At 44.8% G+C, this 16810-nt stretch overlaps 1 protein-coding gene across 2 annotated transcripts in view; it reads right to left on the minus strand.

Annotated features, from left to right (window-relative positions):
- Positions 1–6450: 6450 nt before the first annotated feature.
- Positions 6451–16810, minus strand: part of RCAN1 (regulator of calcineurin 1) — a 99228-nt gene continuing 88868 nt past the window's right edge. The window contains exons 1-4 of one of the 2 annotated variants that reach the window (XM_036880246.2): positions 15939–16173; positions 13049–13222; positions 10657–10816; positions 6451–8199 (exon numbers count right to left, since the gene is read on the minus strand). In XM_036880246.2, coding sequence (XP_036736141.1) covers positions 8027–8199; positions 10657–10816; positions 13049–13222; positions 15939–16025 — 594 coding nt within the window. In that variant the 5' untranslated portion in view covers positions 16026–16173 and the 3' untranslated portion in view covers positions 6451–8026. Of the gene's footprint in view, positions 8200–10656; positions 10817–13048; positions 13223–15938; positions 16174–16810 lie in introns of those variants that run through there. The other variant, XM_036880245.2, reaches the window with a different exon arrangement.

The raw sequence follows: 16810 nt of genomic DNA on the forward strand, positions 1-16810 counted from the left end.
CCCTGATTAGGTCAGGCCCACCCTGGAGAATCTTCCTTTTGACTTACAGTCAACCGAGCAGGGCACTCAGTCCTATCTGCAAACTTCTTTTTGCCATATAAAGTTATATTATCATTTTGGGGGGGTTATAAACCTGTTGGTCCCATCATCCACGGATCCTGTTCACTGGATTGGGATGGCAACTGTGGGCCATCTTGGCCATTCTGCCTACCACCCCTCAACCCAAACTCACAGCTCCATTCTCTCTGGTCCTGGGCAGGGCCTCAGCTGGACCTCCGCTAAACCCACAGAACTGTCTAGTGACTGGGTGTAAAGGAGCCAGCTCCTCAGAGCAGGGACGCCCACCAGGGAGCCCCTGTGCGACCTGCCCAGGTCACCTCCCTGCCTCTGCCTCAGGCTCCCGCGCACCTTCATCCTCTCCCTCCGAGCTTCCTGTCCGCAGCCTGCTTTCTCTCCGCAGTTCTCTCTCGGTATGTACGGTTCCACACAGGCAGCAGGGGGCGCTGCTGGTCGTGGCTGGAGGGCTGACAGGAGGCTGAAGCGCGGCCACATCTCAGGCCAAGCTCACCTTCCTGGATTCCCAGCTCTGTCGGGTTTTCCTGGCCCTGGGAGGAGGGGGGCTCTGCTTACACAGAGACCTTCCTCTCTCCCAGCTGGCATCTGTGCAGGGGAGTCAGTGCCTGCCACCTGGGGGCAGTGCGTGGGCAGGGGACTCACATGCCAGGTCCCTGCCAGCCAATGAGCTCACCTGCCCCTCTGTCTGCTGTCGGGGGCTGGGAGTGCAGATGGAGGCAGGGGTGGAGCGGTGCCTGACTAAGAAGGGGCCTGCACTGCCCCCTACACCGGTCCCTTCTGAGCCTTTAAGGCCATCTGTCTGGCTGTTGCTCTCGCTTCCCTGAGAACCACCATCCCTGGAGAGCCCAGTAGTCTAATCCAGTCAAGACTGAAACGTTTTGCTTCCTGGGGAGGAAAATTTATTTCCAGAAAGTATTCTGAATTTTTTTGTAATTTGTGATTTCGTCATGGGCTCAGTGGCCCACCTGCTTCCTCGTCCATGCAGCATAGCCAGGGGCCAAGGAGGGTGGTCTCATGCTCCGGGGGTCCAGCAGCATCAGCCTGTGGTGTGATTTCCTCCTGGAAAAGCAAGTCGGTAGCTTCCAGTATTCTGGGGCCCAAGACAAACACCCAAGAATCACCACCCATGCTTCTTCTAGTATTTTCCTGGGAACTGAGTGGATGTGAGTATCTTTGGCAAACTTGAATATAAGGTAGTGTATTGGGCATGTTGGTGTCACTGGACGGTGCTGAGCCAGGGAGAGAGTGTAGGTGAGGAGGTCAGAGATGAGACGCAAAGGCCGGGCAGAGGAGGGCCTCAGAGCCAGTGCGGTCAGGACTTGAAATTTCATCTAAGCTGGGAGGTGTAATAGCTTCCTACTGTTGCTGTAATGAATCACACTTGGTGGTTTTCTTCAGTCCACAGTGATTCCCTTTCAGTTCTGGAGGCCAGCATCTGAAATCAGATTCCCTGGGCTGAAGCCAAGTTGTCAGCAAAGCTGTGCTCCCACTGGGGGCTGGAGGAGCATTCTTCTTCTTGTCTATTCCAGCTTCCAGAGCTGTGTTCCTTGCATCCCTCAGCTCATGGCCCCTTCCTCCATCTTCAAAGCCAGTAGCAGAGCATTTCAGTCTCTTTTGTAGTTAAGACTCTCTCTATTCCCTCTTCCAAGGCCCCCTGTGACTGTTTCAGGGCCCACTTGGATAACCCAAGGTGATCTCATCTCAATGTGAGGAGTGAGGAGAAGACGATGGTCAGGGATGACCCCAGAGTCATCTCAGCTGAGCTGGAATGGTGTCGTCGCTGATGGGGACAAGAAACACTTGAGAAAGTATAGGCCTAAGGGTCCTGTGGGAAAAGTAAGATAAAAAGTTTTGCATATTTTGTCTGAATGAATGAAAAATGAAACAAAACAAACACATGAGCACAAGATAAAAAGAAATCTGGCTCAGGCACCCACCTTCCGAGATCAGCAGGCAGTTCAGCCCAGCTTTATTCTTTTCCTTCCCAAGTGATCTCTTTCCCAAATGACAGTGGTCCCCTGGGCTTCCTCAGGGCCCAGGTTCCCTTGTTCCCCGGACTAGCAAAGGCGCCAGGCAGCAACCCCGGGTGATGGGCAGAAGGCTGCGAGCCCCTTGTTTCTCTCATTACATTTATTTCCATGGTAGCACTTCACGCTGATGCACTCACGGGTGTACAATATGTTTAGAAAAACCAGGGATATCATGCCATATACAATCTAATCTCTGTGCTGGCCCTCCATTCTTGATTATTTAATATGAAGATATTTTAAACAATTTCCACATCCTCACTTACTAGTACCTCTACAAAGCCAATTTTTTTGCTTTTTCACATGAGACTTGCTACAGAGGCCAAATGTGGGCCTATTTTTACCTTATAAAAATCATGAATTTAACTCAGTTAAAAGAAGTTATTTGGCAATTGAGCTTATAATAGAACCACATGAGAAAACTAGAATTTAGAAGGCATAAACATGCATAATTGATGTAAGCCACTATTTATAATGGTGACTGATGATCCTATACAGCCTTTAAAAGTTATTTCTTCAGCATTCATGGTGCTTAAGTCTTTTCTATTTCTGTAAGAAACTGAATGATGCACATTTTGTATAATTTTCAGGAAAAATGTTTTAGGAGATTTGGACATAAATTAACCTTGCAGAAAGTGGGTTTTTATTTGTTTCTCCAATAGTTCATTCATTTCAAATGCATCACTGCAAGTGTGTATTCCTGGTCCAATATGTCATCCCTGTCTGAGGTCTCACAAAAGTGGGGGTTGACATTAAAGACATGCTACAGTGCATTTTGCATTTACCACTGATTAGATGTGGATGTATATTATTCTTGAAGTAGCAATGTGTTGTTTCTGAAAATATGGAAAAATTAGTCATATATCAAGCTTTAAGGAAATAAATGAGATCCAAGTTGATTTTTAAAGTTAATAAATTGTCATGAACGTATTGTAGTCTTCTAGAAAAGCTTAATTAGAATGTTCACACTCCAATTTGGGTTACTGCTTTGTCTCCCTGTATAATACTGTGTTTAAGAGTTATTAGAGTGTTGTACACTCGAGAAATGTTTTCACTAGGATATAATGAGAATTAAGGCCTCCTCCCAACTCTTGCCCATTGTCCAAGATTTGAAATTTTTTCCTTTATCCTGATTTTTAAAAAAATGTTGACTTTATTGAGGCATACTTTACATATAACCAAATGCACCCATTTTCAGTGTATGTGGTTTCATGAGTTTGGACAAATGTATACTTATTTCACTACCACTGTGTCATTACTGCTACTATTACTGTGTCATTCAGTTAAGACACAGGACATTTCCATCACCCTGGAAAGTTCTTTCATGCTTTTCCCAGTCCATGCCCTCTAGCTGGCCACTCTACTTAGAGAAGAAAATCTGAAAACAAAGTTTTTGTTCTTCTCTTCTCCACCCACCCTCCTACCCCAACACAATCATGTCTCTTTCTCTTTTTCTTTCATTCTTGTTGCTCTGGTAGCCTGGCAGTTTACTGGATTAAAGCACTAAGTTGCTTATTGACTCTACTGACCAGGAAGAAGGACACGTGCCTTATTATTTTTCTGTTCTTTCTCAGTAACTTCTCACTCCTCTGCCTCTGAAATCCCCACCCCTATATCCATTTACCCATCCATCCATCCACCTATCCATCCAACCATCCACCTGGTCCACCTGCCCACCTATTCATACATCATCCATCCATCCATCCATCCATCCATTCATTCAATTTTATTGACTGACTAGGCTACCAGGATCCCACCTCTACTTGACTTATTCTCTAACAGGGAAGACAATTTAACAATTATGCTAAAAAAGCAATAATATCATAACAGAGAAGCATGGGACACAATGGGAGACTTAGTAGGCATAGCTGGGAATGGTTCTCAGGGGAAGAGACATTAATGATACAGACCTGCAGGATAACTGTCAATGAATCAGTTAATTATTTCAGTGATACTTACTGAGAGCTGCAGGCTGGATACAGTGATAGCAGCTCCTGGTGATTCAGACAGAGTAGGACAGACATGGGCCTGCTCTCAGGGGGTGCACGTCACTGTGGAGTTGGCCCGGGCTGGACTGGGGCAGTGGAATAACGTTCTTGGCAAAGGGAACATACAGAATAGTGCACATAGAGGAGACAACATGGCGAATTAGAAACACTGACAGTTTCACATGACCCGAGTATGAACGTCAGCCCTGATGGCCTTGACAGAGGGAGCTACGAGCAGCAGCTATAGCCACCACTTGGCTTTTATTTCTGTGTAGAATGGTCATTGAATCTCTAATCAGAATCTTGAAAAAAAAGAAATGAATGTAGGCACCACCCCTCCATCACTTGCAAATAATTTCCTTTTGCCTTTCATAAGCATAGCCATGATTAAAATGACCTTTCACGATCAGCAGGCAGTGCTGAGGAAAATGAGGTATGTGAGAATAAAATCCATCTACCTGATTGCCATGTAACTTCTGGTGAGTCACAAGAGCGAGAATTTCAGATGTGAAGTAAAGATTGCCAAGAGTGGCAGTGCACTTAAAAAAATTCCCTACATGTCCTACATTAGAGTCAGAAAAGCAGAGAATTGGGGAAGAAAGAACACATTTCTTATGTACATTCTAACTTCTTCCCCAATAGTTTTAAGGTAAATTATTTACGTAGTTTCCATCTGAATTGTTGACCTTCAGATGAATGTTACTGGATAGGTGCCCAATATATTGAGGCAGATGTTCCACAGTCTCTGCAAATGCTGGTAGAGTATGATAGACCCCAGCTGCTGATTCATTTTTGGCCGTAACATGTCCATGTAATATATTTAATCCTTTGCAGCTTGATATTTCATAAAATTGATTTATTTTTAGTGAATTCTGTACATTTCATCTAAAATTAAAGCTCCCTGAAAACTCAGACCTCCTGTGGGCCCTAATTTACACAACTTTCTGGAAATGTAAAATCCTAAATGCTTGCTGACTGCAAATCAATGTTCATAACCTGAGTATTAATAGCTGCATAAAATGCTATGCTTCTCATTTACCACCCTTCAGTTGGATTAGCATACATTTCGAGGGGGCTGGTTTTCTTTTCTTGGGTAGTCTAAGCTACTTACCATCAGATCAGAAACATATTCTCTCAAAATCCATTGAAGGAACACATTCCATTAATGGCCAAGGATGTTCTGCATGATTCTGCCTGTTTGGTGTCTGTTGTTTTGCATATTACTGAGCCTTCCCACTAGCAGGGCCAGACAAAAAAACATGAGTCCTGGGCAGACTCATCATTCGGGGCCCTTCATTATCCATCAGCCTGGTAACCAGCAATTATATGCACTATTGGCTTCAGAATTTCAGCTGCGGCTGCCTCACATACTTGCCACAGGACTGCTCATCAGACATCGTTGGACATGAGTGAGGATATTCACTCACTACCTTGTGATTTCTAGGGTCTGTTGGTTTCATAGGCAGTGGGACCATCCACTTCTATTTCCCACATTGTGTAAGGGGACCCACTGGAAGTCTGAGTTAACTGACAACACATTTCAATTTTATTCCAGGGTAACTTATGAATAGGATCCTGGGCTGGCACACTTTGCAACTCACCTCTGATCATCGGTGGGCTCCCAGCTATTCAGAATGACAGGCTGTGCTGCCTCTTACCCCTCTGCCAGGTGGTCATATAGTTAATCTGCACAATAATTAGACTGGACCAACCTGACTGAAATGTGGATTGTTTTCAATGTGTTTAAACCTCAAATATATATGGTTTTGAAATATATAAATGCTCTTGGGAAGAGACAGGATGAGACTATTCATAAAAGAAACAAAGGAGCATGTGACTCTTCATGGAAAAATGCCTAGTGTTCATCTTGATCAAGATTAATGCCATTTCTTGCATTCAGCAAGATCCTGGGTTATGTAGGCCCTTGTGGGCTGGCACAGGAAGCTCACCACCATTTGTAGTAGACACCAGGCTGTCTGAGATTCAAACAGAAGCCTGGGGTTAGAGACAGACTCTCTGAACATAACTGGCCTTTGTAACTTAGTATCTTCCATGGACATTTTTTCTAACAGGAAAGAACACTCCTCAAATTAACGATCAGAAATATCGTTTGGTGGAGCTGCTGGTGAATAGGATTTTTATCCTCTCAGCTCTCTGGACAGGAAAAACTCAGACTTGCGTTTTCAGTGTTATCCATTTTCCCCTGTACTAAGTGAGGTCCTGTCAGTGTGGTTGACTCTCTGTGAGTCTTAGCAAAGGAGCCTCTAAACTAAAACTGATGAAGGAACGTGTCCTTCTGAGACTGCAGAACTAAGGGGTTCACAGACTGATCATTAGAAATAAAATAACAACCAGATAACTTTCCCGTAAAGAGCATATTGTGTCGATTTATTATAGAATACAGTTAAAAAATATATTTTGAGGTTAGCCTCTCCAGTTTAAAAGCACTTCACTAGGAACACTTGAACAGCTATGCAATGGGCTCTCCCGCACCTGCCCCTGCCCACATGGATACTGTAAACAGAGTTTTGAGAACTCTCAGTCCATTTCTTGATAGGAACAACCAAAGGTATTTGCTTCTTAAAGAAAACCATCTCCCCAGTGTCCAGAGCATGCACTGTTACATTAGGTATTTTGAAACAACAGATTTTGTTACGGTGCTGTGGTTAAGGCCAAAATATAATAGCTATTTACCGGACATACATATTACAGCTAGAAAAAAAATCACAAACATTAATCTAGTGTAACGATTCCATCAGGAATTAATGTGGAAAGGCACTGCATCCCTCTCACATCACTCACTGCACATCTACCACCCACCTCACATGCTTTGAATTCAAGTCCTGGCAAATGTTTTAACAGCATTTTCTACAACATACAATTCACAGGTAGGTTAATACATTTTACACTATTCTTCCATGGCCATATATTTCACCCACATGTACAACAGGTAAGAACATATATGCTATCAACTTTATTTACAAGTTTATCTGGATGCTTTAGAGGGGTAAAAAAATGAACTATCTCAACTGACAGTTCCCAAAAAAGGTTTTTGGCTACCGTACATGTGTATAAACCACCATGTCAAAGAAATCAATGAAACCAATGTCTGATTCCAAACGCTTAAGTGAAAATTTCTCACCCACTGAAAGTTGGCAGTGAAACTGCTATTTTCTGAATTTTATAAGCGAAACTCTCCATAGGAATTTCAGGTCCACTTCTTTTGCAAAAGCACAAGTTGTATGTTGCATCGGGTAAGATGCCGAGTGAGTGTATTCCAGGTAGAATTCCACACATTGAGTGCTGCTGCAAACAGAGTCATGAACTGGAAAGGTGATAGGTTTTTCAAATGCGTTCCTCTCTTCCCAAAAGATGTAAAACAACAGTGGCCTAACTCTATACACCAACAAAGGTTAGTTCTGAAAATCAGTAATATACATGCACGAACATTAGAACATGAGGGGAAGAAATGAAACACTACAATTTCCATGTTGCATTGCTGTTTCCACAACTTTTCTGCACCAAATGCATTGTGGCTTTAGCGGTGCCTTTTCCTACTAGTAGACAGTCTACCCTGTAGGCGCGATTGAAAAAGAAGCTCTCCCATACCCACTGGTCAACCTGCCCTTGGTGAAACAGAACCTACCAGAAAAGAACAAGTACAAAACACTATCATTATTGGTTTTCTCAAGACATTCCCAAATGCCCTCTTGTGATCACCCCAAACTCAGAGATTGGCCCCGGACATTCCTGAGAGCCATGGACACTGACTGATGCACAGCATTAGAACCTTGATGCTCTCCTGAGCAACATGAACTGGAATTTCTGCCACAGCGATCATGGCTGCCACCTCCAAAGTTGTGGCCGGCCACTTCCACAGTAAAAGATTCCTCTCTGTGAGTATGATTTGAAATACTTCTTCATCCAGGGGCCAGTTCAGCTTAAGTGGATGGGCGTGTACTCCGGCCTTCTGGTCTGGATGATTTTTGGTTTGGGTCTCTTCATTCTTTCCATCTCGTCTTCTTCCTCATTTTCCTGATCGCTCTCACAGACGTGGACCACCACACTGGGAGTGGTGTCGGTGGCTGCGTGCAATTCATACTTTTCCCCTGGGGAAAGAAAATGATTTCAGGGTAACTTGGGCAGCAACCTGAGAGCCAAAAACACAAGAGTAAATGAAAAATGCATGCCAGCATGCAGGGGTCGGCCTGGCCATGCTTCTGTGGGCACTCAGTGGGGACTGAGGGACACATCAGATATGCTCTGGACTGGTATTTCTCTGGTGGCTTGTTCAGGAAAAAACATTATATATATATAATCACCACTGTATATCATTCTGCTTTTAGTCAGACGTTCTGAGTTCAGGCATATGAATGGTACAGAAGGAATGTATTTTTTAATTACACTTAACACATCCACCAGGACTGTGAAAATACCCAGAGGACACACCAGCATGGTGCGAGGAGCATGGGTTCAGGAAAAGACATTGCACAAATCAATGCGTTAGCAAAGGACAACGTGAGCCTCCCTCCTGAGCCTTGCAGGAACCCTGGGGGGACAGAAGGCACAAGGACACAGGGTGGTTGCCTGAGCCAGGTACTCCAAACCATTTGGGCCACAGCATCCTTTCTCATACAGTAACTATCAACCCCCGGGGAGTGTGAACATCCTGCCGCGCTTTGTCAGCCTGGGTTTTACCAGGTTCAGTCAAGTTCAGGTCCAGCAAGGCTTTTGGTAACGGAAGAGCAGGTTTGGCTACAGAGGAGGCTGAGGGAGGCGGTGAGGCACCGCCTGGGCTGCGGGTGGTGCCCCTTGGTGCGGGCGCTCCTTCGCCTCGCTGCCTCAGTGTCCTCTCTAAAACGGGACAATAAAGGCACTGACCTCACAAAGCTGCTCACCTGAGGGAATGTGAGCCAAGTGCTCGGTGCACATGCCCGGTAACTAGTTTTATTATGTCTAAAAACAGAGTGAATTGTAACAGGTGGAAAGCTGGGGGTTGGAGAAATACTGGGGATTTTAAACAGGCAGGAGGGTTTGCTTCAGCTCACTCCACCCCTGGGCCGGGGCTGGTTTCCCTCCAAGTTCCTGTGCTCTTCCAGCTGATTTCCCCCGGGCAGGAGCGGCTAAGCAGGGCTTCTGCCTCATGCTGCTTTGGGGGCCCGAAACCCTAAGGTGTTTTTACTCATAAAAAGCGTGGCTGCCTTTTCTTTACCTCACCCTTGAGACTGGCATGGTATTGCAACTGTGTTTGAAAAGGTGGAACAGCCCCAGTATCTCAGGGAGAGAATGAAGGTGGAGGGTCACAGGATGCACCTTGCAAATCTCTGTCTCCTTGAAGAATTTCTTAGTGGCACTTCTTGCCTCTGGAGCAGTCTGACACCTTTTCCCAGGTGGGGATCCTGTTTTCTCCCTTGTCTAACATCCCAGCGGACTCCAGCCCTCAGCTTTGCTAATACACCTTGGCCAGGGGCTTCAGGGAGGAGCACGCCTTCCTCAAACTGGCCATTTCCAGCTTGACCTTCATGCCATGATTAGCAGTAAGTAATGTGAGTCTTGCTTTCTCTCACTGAGGGAATTTCCACTGAAGCAATGTTTTCAGAAATGTAATCTTCTCAATATGAAACTGCTAATAGTCCAAGAAAATCACACCCTCAACCCATAGGAACATCAGATTGCTGGCCAAGGAGAAGGAGGAGCGTGATGGTCTCAGCATTTACTGCATTTGCTCCATGGACCGAGTGGGAGGGTGGGCTCAAAGCTTTTATCCCAAGACCCATTGTGCATCTGCCTGGTTACTCAAACCCTATCAGATCGGATGGGAACCACCAGCACTTTACTGTCTCCAAAAAACCTGCACTGCGTGCTGCCTATGAGCCAGGCACCGTCTGAGGAGCTTCCTGCACATGACCTCAACTATCACTCACAACTCTACAGGGCAATACCCATTTGATGGAGGGGGCTGAGGCCCTAGTATCTATCTCCCTAAATTCTCACAACTTCATCCCTTCATAGTATGGTCCCCTTTCTTTCTCTGGCCAGCTCTGGAGAGCACCCCTATGGGGCCAGGAGGGGGCCATGCATGACTAGGGAGGGATCTTCCTCCACTATACTCTATGGTTCTCTGTTCCCTTGAATGTTCGAAAGGGCAGGTGAGAATTGACCTTGATGGAAAAAATTATCCTGAGCAAAAATGAAATACCTAAAGGGGGCAGGGCCCTTCCAAAGTCCAGTGGTTTTCATCCCCACTTGGAGTCACAGAACCCGGGCTGGGGCTTGAGCCACTCAAGTGGGATGTACTCAGTGGGTGAGGGGAAGGATTCAGGTCCCCAGGACCAGCCACAGTCCCTCTTGCTCCCCTTCATGAGGAATGAGGCCAGAGGCAGGCATGCCTACTCCCAGCATGAATTCCACTGAGACAGAAGGACGCAAAGAGAGGCAATTTACAAAACACGCTTGCACCGACGGATGGGGAGGATACTGTGCGATGCTCCCCGCTGTGGTGAGCACTGCGTCTGGGGTCTTCAGCAGATCTCATTTACCCTCCCCCACCAGAGGGCACGGCTTACCTGGCCCCAGCTTGGAGATAGCATATAAAAGGTCATAATTTATGACAGGAGTAGCATCTTCCACTTGCTTCCAGCCAACTGGCGGAGAGGCGGGTGGAGAGATGAGGAACTGCTTGTCTGGATTCGGTGGGGCCAGGTGTGAACTTCCTATGTGTAAAGTCTGGGGAGAAAAACAAATACAGGTGGATGCCTTGTGAGGGAAGAACTAAAGCTGTGCAACAGCGCTTCAGGAGGCTCACGAAGCCCACGTGACAGGGCAAATTGGTGTCTGGGCGGCGGAACAGGTCAGCTCAGGGTGAACTGTAATACGGTCCCTACAGAGGAGGCAAAGGGGTGTTTGAGCCCTGGTCATGGTGCAAACGTGATGAGAGCCCTCTCCCAAGACTGGGACTCCCGGGCGCAAGGGCTGCAAGTATTATGCTTGACTTAGACTGACAGAAAATTAACTGAGACGCTTTCAGTATAAATGGAAAAAATAAAGCTCTGCCGCTGGTCAGAAGGGATCTCAGAATCCATTTCTTCTACCTCTTCACATCATAGATGCTCGGCTGAAGCTCCAGAAGGCCAAGCGTCAGCTCTAAGATGATACCTCGGGAGGGAGGGGGGTCAAAGCAGGGGCAGGGACCCAGGCCTCCCACCACCCCGCGCTCCCAGGCTCCCCCAGCCAGTGGCAGCTCCGCAATTCCCCCTTCTGGGGCTCCAAATCAGATGCCAAAGGCAAGGAAGGAAAAAACCAAAAAACCTTCCAGGAGATTTTTAAAAATAATGAGAAACAATTACCCATGATTTTAGTTTGGGCTCAAATGTTCTATCGGGGATTAGAGGACTGGCCAGAAAGAGCTTACATGGAAATAATGCTCGCCCCACACCAAATTTGCACACGAACATGCATTTACTTTAAAAATCAGAAAATGTCAGGGAAGGACTAAGCAATTACTCATAGGGAACCCCTCCACCTCACAGCTGAGATCTAAGGTCGAAGCTGTGCCTCGCAAGCACCACCAGGAGGCAGGGCATCCCAGCCCCAATTTACACTTGGAAGTGGGTAAGTTAGCGCTTTCACAGCGCAGGGAGCCCCTCTACAGGGTCTGCTCCCAAAGCTGCAGGGGGGAACTCTGAGCCCCGCGGGGCTTAGATTTAACTAGGTGGCAGCATCCCAGAAGCTCCTTGCCTTCTCCCTGCCAACCCACTGGACCCTGTTACATTATCAAATGGGGCTTTGTGAGCCTGCAGGTGGCTCATCAGTGGAACTGTGGGGAGAGCTGGAAGGGTAGGGGCAGGAAAAAAAGCAAACCTATCACAGCTATGGGTGCCCTGGGGCCGGGAGGACTGCACTTGCAACCTGTCTGGTTAACCCATTTTTTTCCTTTCAAGACAGGCCTAGCGGCCCTGTGCTTGTGTGCATGCCGGGTGGGCTACCAGCTCTCCACCCAGTGAACAGGCTGCTGAGCCCCCGGCCAGAGCCGGAACCACGATGGTCTGCTCTCAGTCTGGAACGTCACTAGCCCTAAGCCTGGAGCAAATTCATGAAAACCTGCTGCCCAAATCTCAGGGCTCCCGAGTGGCCATGCCCCCGACACCGCAATCCACCATCTTCCTGAATGAACAGAAAGGCATTCTTTCTCCCATCCTTACTTCAACCCAAGGTCAGGGGCCATTTCTGAAGTCACATTCAAGTACACCCTGACGTTTTCTTAAAATAGATGAGCCACTGAAAAGTTAGAGTATGGATTTTGCCTTTCTCAAGATGAATTTATGGAGTTTTAAATCAATGAGTAATGTGCGTTTTGACTTGGAAGGCTGTGAACGATGCTAAGTTAAAGAGAAGGCTATAGGCACCCCATTTTTTGTGAAGGAAAAACTCCTACAATGTCTTTATATGTATGTGTAAGGGTCACACTAGATTTCCAGCAATGGTTACATAAGGGGGATGGTTTTGGAGGGAGAGTGGAAGAATATACCCATAACTTTAGGAACTTTGTATTTGAATTGTTTCAGAGAAACTGTGTTGCTTTTGACATTCGACTGAACAGAATAAATATGCTTAAAAAAGGTGGAGGTGCAAGAATGTTCACTGTAGAATGATAGTAAAAAACTGGAGAAAAATATAAATGTCTAACAATAAAGATTAGTGAAATATGTTTGAAATATATATATGGCAGAATATTACATGTCTATTATAATGATCTTTTTAAATAAATGTAATGTAAAATGATCACAAATAATGCAAGATGAAAAAAGTATGACACAAAATAATATATACTTAGTAATTCAGAAATTATAATTTAAGATGCATATGCATAAAAAATAACAAAGCACAACATAATCAATGCCTAAACTCCTTTTACAAGGGTGAGAGGGAGAAGCATGCGTACCAGTGAAATCAGCTCACCTGAGCAAAATATAACTTCATTTCTTTTCCAAGAAATTCAGTCTTATGTAGCTGGAGTCTGGCATCTGCTGCAGATAAGGGGTTGCTGAAGTTGATTCTGACTCGTTTGAAGCTCTTAAAATACTGAAAGGTGATATCCTTGTCATATGTCCTAAAGAGGGATTCAAATTTGGCCTGAAAAAGAACAATAAAAATAAAAGGAGTTAAAATTCATCTGCATTAGACTCTTGACTAGAAGACTTCATTACATGTCTAACTGTGGAAATGAGTTATTAATCATTTTGAAAACACCTAGCTTCTTTCTTAGAGAAGAGAGAAGTTGGCCTTTCCTCTCAGGAAGAGTCTGCTCTTTGTGGCCCTTTTAATTCTAATACAGGTGATTTTATGAGAAAGTAAGAATGTATGCTCTATTAAATTCACTGAATCAGTGGAATAATTACCAATACTTAAACACCTCTTAATGTCACAGGAACATCTCTTTAAAGTAGAATGAGCTTTTTCCACGGAGGTCCAGTTGGAAGGTTTGTCACCTCACTGACCTGAGGGTTGCTATGACCTTCCCCAGGTTAGTGAACTCCATCCCACCACTCAGTGTTGTGTACATCAACTATTTCTTTGGGGCTTAAAAGCACTAGAGCTAATTGGAAAAAAAAAAACATTTTTACTGCACTGGAAAACAATGAAGTTAATAAAAAGCTTTGCATTTCTTAGGTAAAGGAATCAGCTTTTTAAAAATTCCCACTATTGTTTTCCCACTCAGTCTGTTCCTTTTTAACTCTCTAAAATAATACTGGTTTAAAAATTAATGTACTGCAAATGGACCCATTTCTGCATGCTGGCTTTAATACAGGCACACACCCAGCTCTAGTGTTATCAGGGCTAGTGAAAATCAGGCAACAGCACGAGCTGTTAGAGTTAAAGTGCCCAAGTTCCATGATTTCATGTTTAGAAGAGCTCATCAGCCTTCTGGGAAAAGCTCTGGAGAGAGACCCCCCACCCTGTGCTGGGAGTCTGGGGAGGGGGGCAACTGGGAGGCCACTGCAGCCCTGCAGGATTCCAATCAGAGAGGCAGTTGCTGCACATGAAAACCTAGAGGAACCACTGCATGGCCTTTTAGTGGCTTGTTAGTTCTTGTCTTTTTTCCAGACTACACATTGGGGACAGGCTGTGGGAACCTGCAGGGAAGGCAGAAGAGGGTGCCTGGCAGCCAGGTCAGGGCCTGGGGCCGTGGTCCCTCTACACTGATGTGGAAGAGGAGGTGGCACCCAGAGAGTGCCCAGGAAACCTAGAGGAAGCACAGAGTTTCTGCAAAGGAGAGAGAGGATTCTGAATAAGAGAACATTTTCAAGAATCTTCGGTGCGAGGGAGCAGGGAGGGAATGGGCCTCTCGGTGCAAGCCTGCTCCATGAGGTGGGCCTTCCTGCAGGGCAGGGGGACAGGTCCTGCACCCCAGCCAGGGAGGGTCAGCCTGTCTGTGCCATTGTTAAGGGGGAGTGGCAACAACTCACAGACTTTCTCGCTTCAAATTCTATGACTTTTCTGTAGCTTATGAATTTCTGTGACTTTCCCATGAGGGGTTTGGCAGAGGCAAGAATGAGAAAGAACACAGAACAGAAGCTTCCCAACGGATTGCATCTGGCTGCCTATGACTGTTTCTCCACCTCTCTCCAGAATGGGCAAGTTTCTGGCACAGGGTGTCTGTGTAAATTTGGGATTTTGCATGATCTCATCAACAGCCATTGTGACCAACTCTTTACTTTTGAATTATGATTCAGAATTTAGGGGAGATGACTTCGATGAATATTTTTAGAATACAAAAGGGCTCAGGACCAAAACACAGGAGAAGGCACATTATCTGTTAAATCCATATTACCATTATGCCATTCCCTTGTAAGGTATTCTTATTTGTTCTAATAACTAATATCTAGTTATTATAATTGTTGGATGGCATCTTTACTTAATTAAATAATCAAGTTAATGATTTTTTTATGGTCTTACTCATGTAAGACCAACATTACACACATAGACTTTATAGTAATTTTATACATAAAACTAGATATACATAATATCTAGTTCAAAATCTAGTCCCAGCTTGCAAGAATCATACACAATTATGGAGTTGAATTTGATTTAAAAAAAAAAAGAGAGAGAATTTCACATATCCCAGTATGGCTTGGAGCATAAAGTACATTAACAAACACCACCTCCCAAACAGAACACATAGAATTCATTCATATACAATATTGTTACAGATCAGTTCCATAGCTTGGGCAGCTACTGATGAAAATTTTACATATCAATCAGATGAAGAAGAAAAGCACAGTAATTAAAATTACCAATTATACTAATTACCATCAATGAGAGCTGCTTCCCAGAAGGTACATTTACCTCCCACTTAGGTTATTTATCTGGTTTTATTATTTGCTATGGTTCATTTTCTCTAGCTAGAGAAATCCAAAAACTTAAGGACAGGCCCTTATAATTACTGCAAACATACAACTATCTTTACAATATCTATTTCCTAAGATAAAATCAAATTATTCTGAACTCTAGTTGTCAAAGGAAATGTTTTATTCACTGTCCGAAAAGGCCTCCTTCCAAAAGTTTACTTACAACCTTCAGAGAATGAAAAACACCCAGTGCTAAAACTCTTGCCTTATTCACTGGTCAAGGGACCTGGATATTTTCAGGGTCCACAAGCTTTAAAAGTTCCTTCACAGCTAATTCCTCAGGCAACAGCTTTTCATTTTTAAGTTCAGAGTAGTGTGGATTTATTTCAAATCCCCCAAACCCACAAGAGAGCCACATACCTGCCCCACATATTTCAGTTAATTGTCCCAATTAACATAATGTTATTTGGGACTCTCAAAAATGATATTATAAACCTTACCCTGGTTTCACTTTCGCTGAAGATATCACTGTTTGCCACACAGGCAATCAGGGAGCTAAAGCTGTAGTTAAAGTTTCTAAAGTGCATCTCGATTTCTCACAGTGAAAGCACTAGAGACTCACGAAGTCAAGCCCCAAGCGAGGTTCCTTTACAAGAGGCTGTAGGTTCTTTCTCAAGTCAGCCCTTATAAAGCACTGAGGTCCAGCCCCCGGGGAAAAAAAGTGCAGCTTCCAGAGCATCCTGTTTGGCCAGCAAATTCCTGAGTCAAGTCCTGCATGTTTGCAGGCAGACAGGGACAGAGTGTAAGTTTCTACTGGAAAGAGGTGACGTCAACACCTTAGTCATTTTCCCTATGCTAATTAACTCTGCTTGGGGAGGATGGAAAAAACAGCCAAGGTTGGCTGTGCAGCTGCTTTATCGACCCTCCTTGCAGCATAGTTTCCACTGGTAGTAATTCTATTCAGCCACTCAGACACCATGCTTCTGGGCTGAATGGGACGACCCTTCTTAAGATGGAAAATGTTACGGAAGAAAAAGGAGGAAGGTCTATTGCATTAAACAGCAATGAGCCTCCAGGGAAGTTTCAAGGCTCTGGGAAACCTGGAAACTGGAGTCGTGCAAAGTTGTTTGATCCTTGTAATTCCCTGAAAACCTCAGGCAAGGTGTCATCTTGGGATATTAGAGAAAACATTTGGAAATCTGTCTTGGTCAATGAACTCTTCTTAAAGAAAAAAAGTGGATTCGGTTTTGAAATACGGCTTTTTTTTCCAATTTAACTTTATTGGATGAATGTCCCAACCCCCACTTGTATTGCACAGTGGGAACGTGGGAAGATACTCTTAAGCAACCCCAGGATTTTCATTGGGAACTTT

The sequence above is a fragment of the Manis pentadactyla genome, chromosome 1, assembly GCF_030020395.1.
Source record: "Manis pentadactyla isolate mManPen7 chromosome 1, mManPen7.hap1, whole genome shotgun sequence".
NCBI classification, from domain to species: domain Eukaryota; kingdom Metazoa; phylum Chordata; class Mammalia; order Pholidota; family Manidae; genus Manis; species Manis pentadactyla.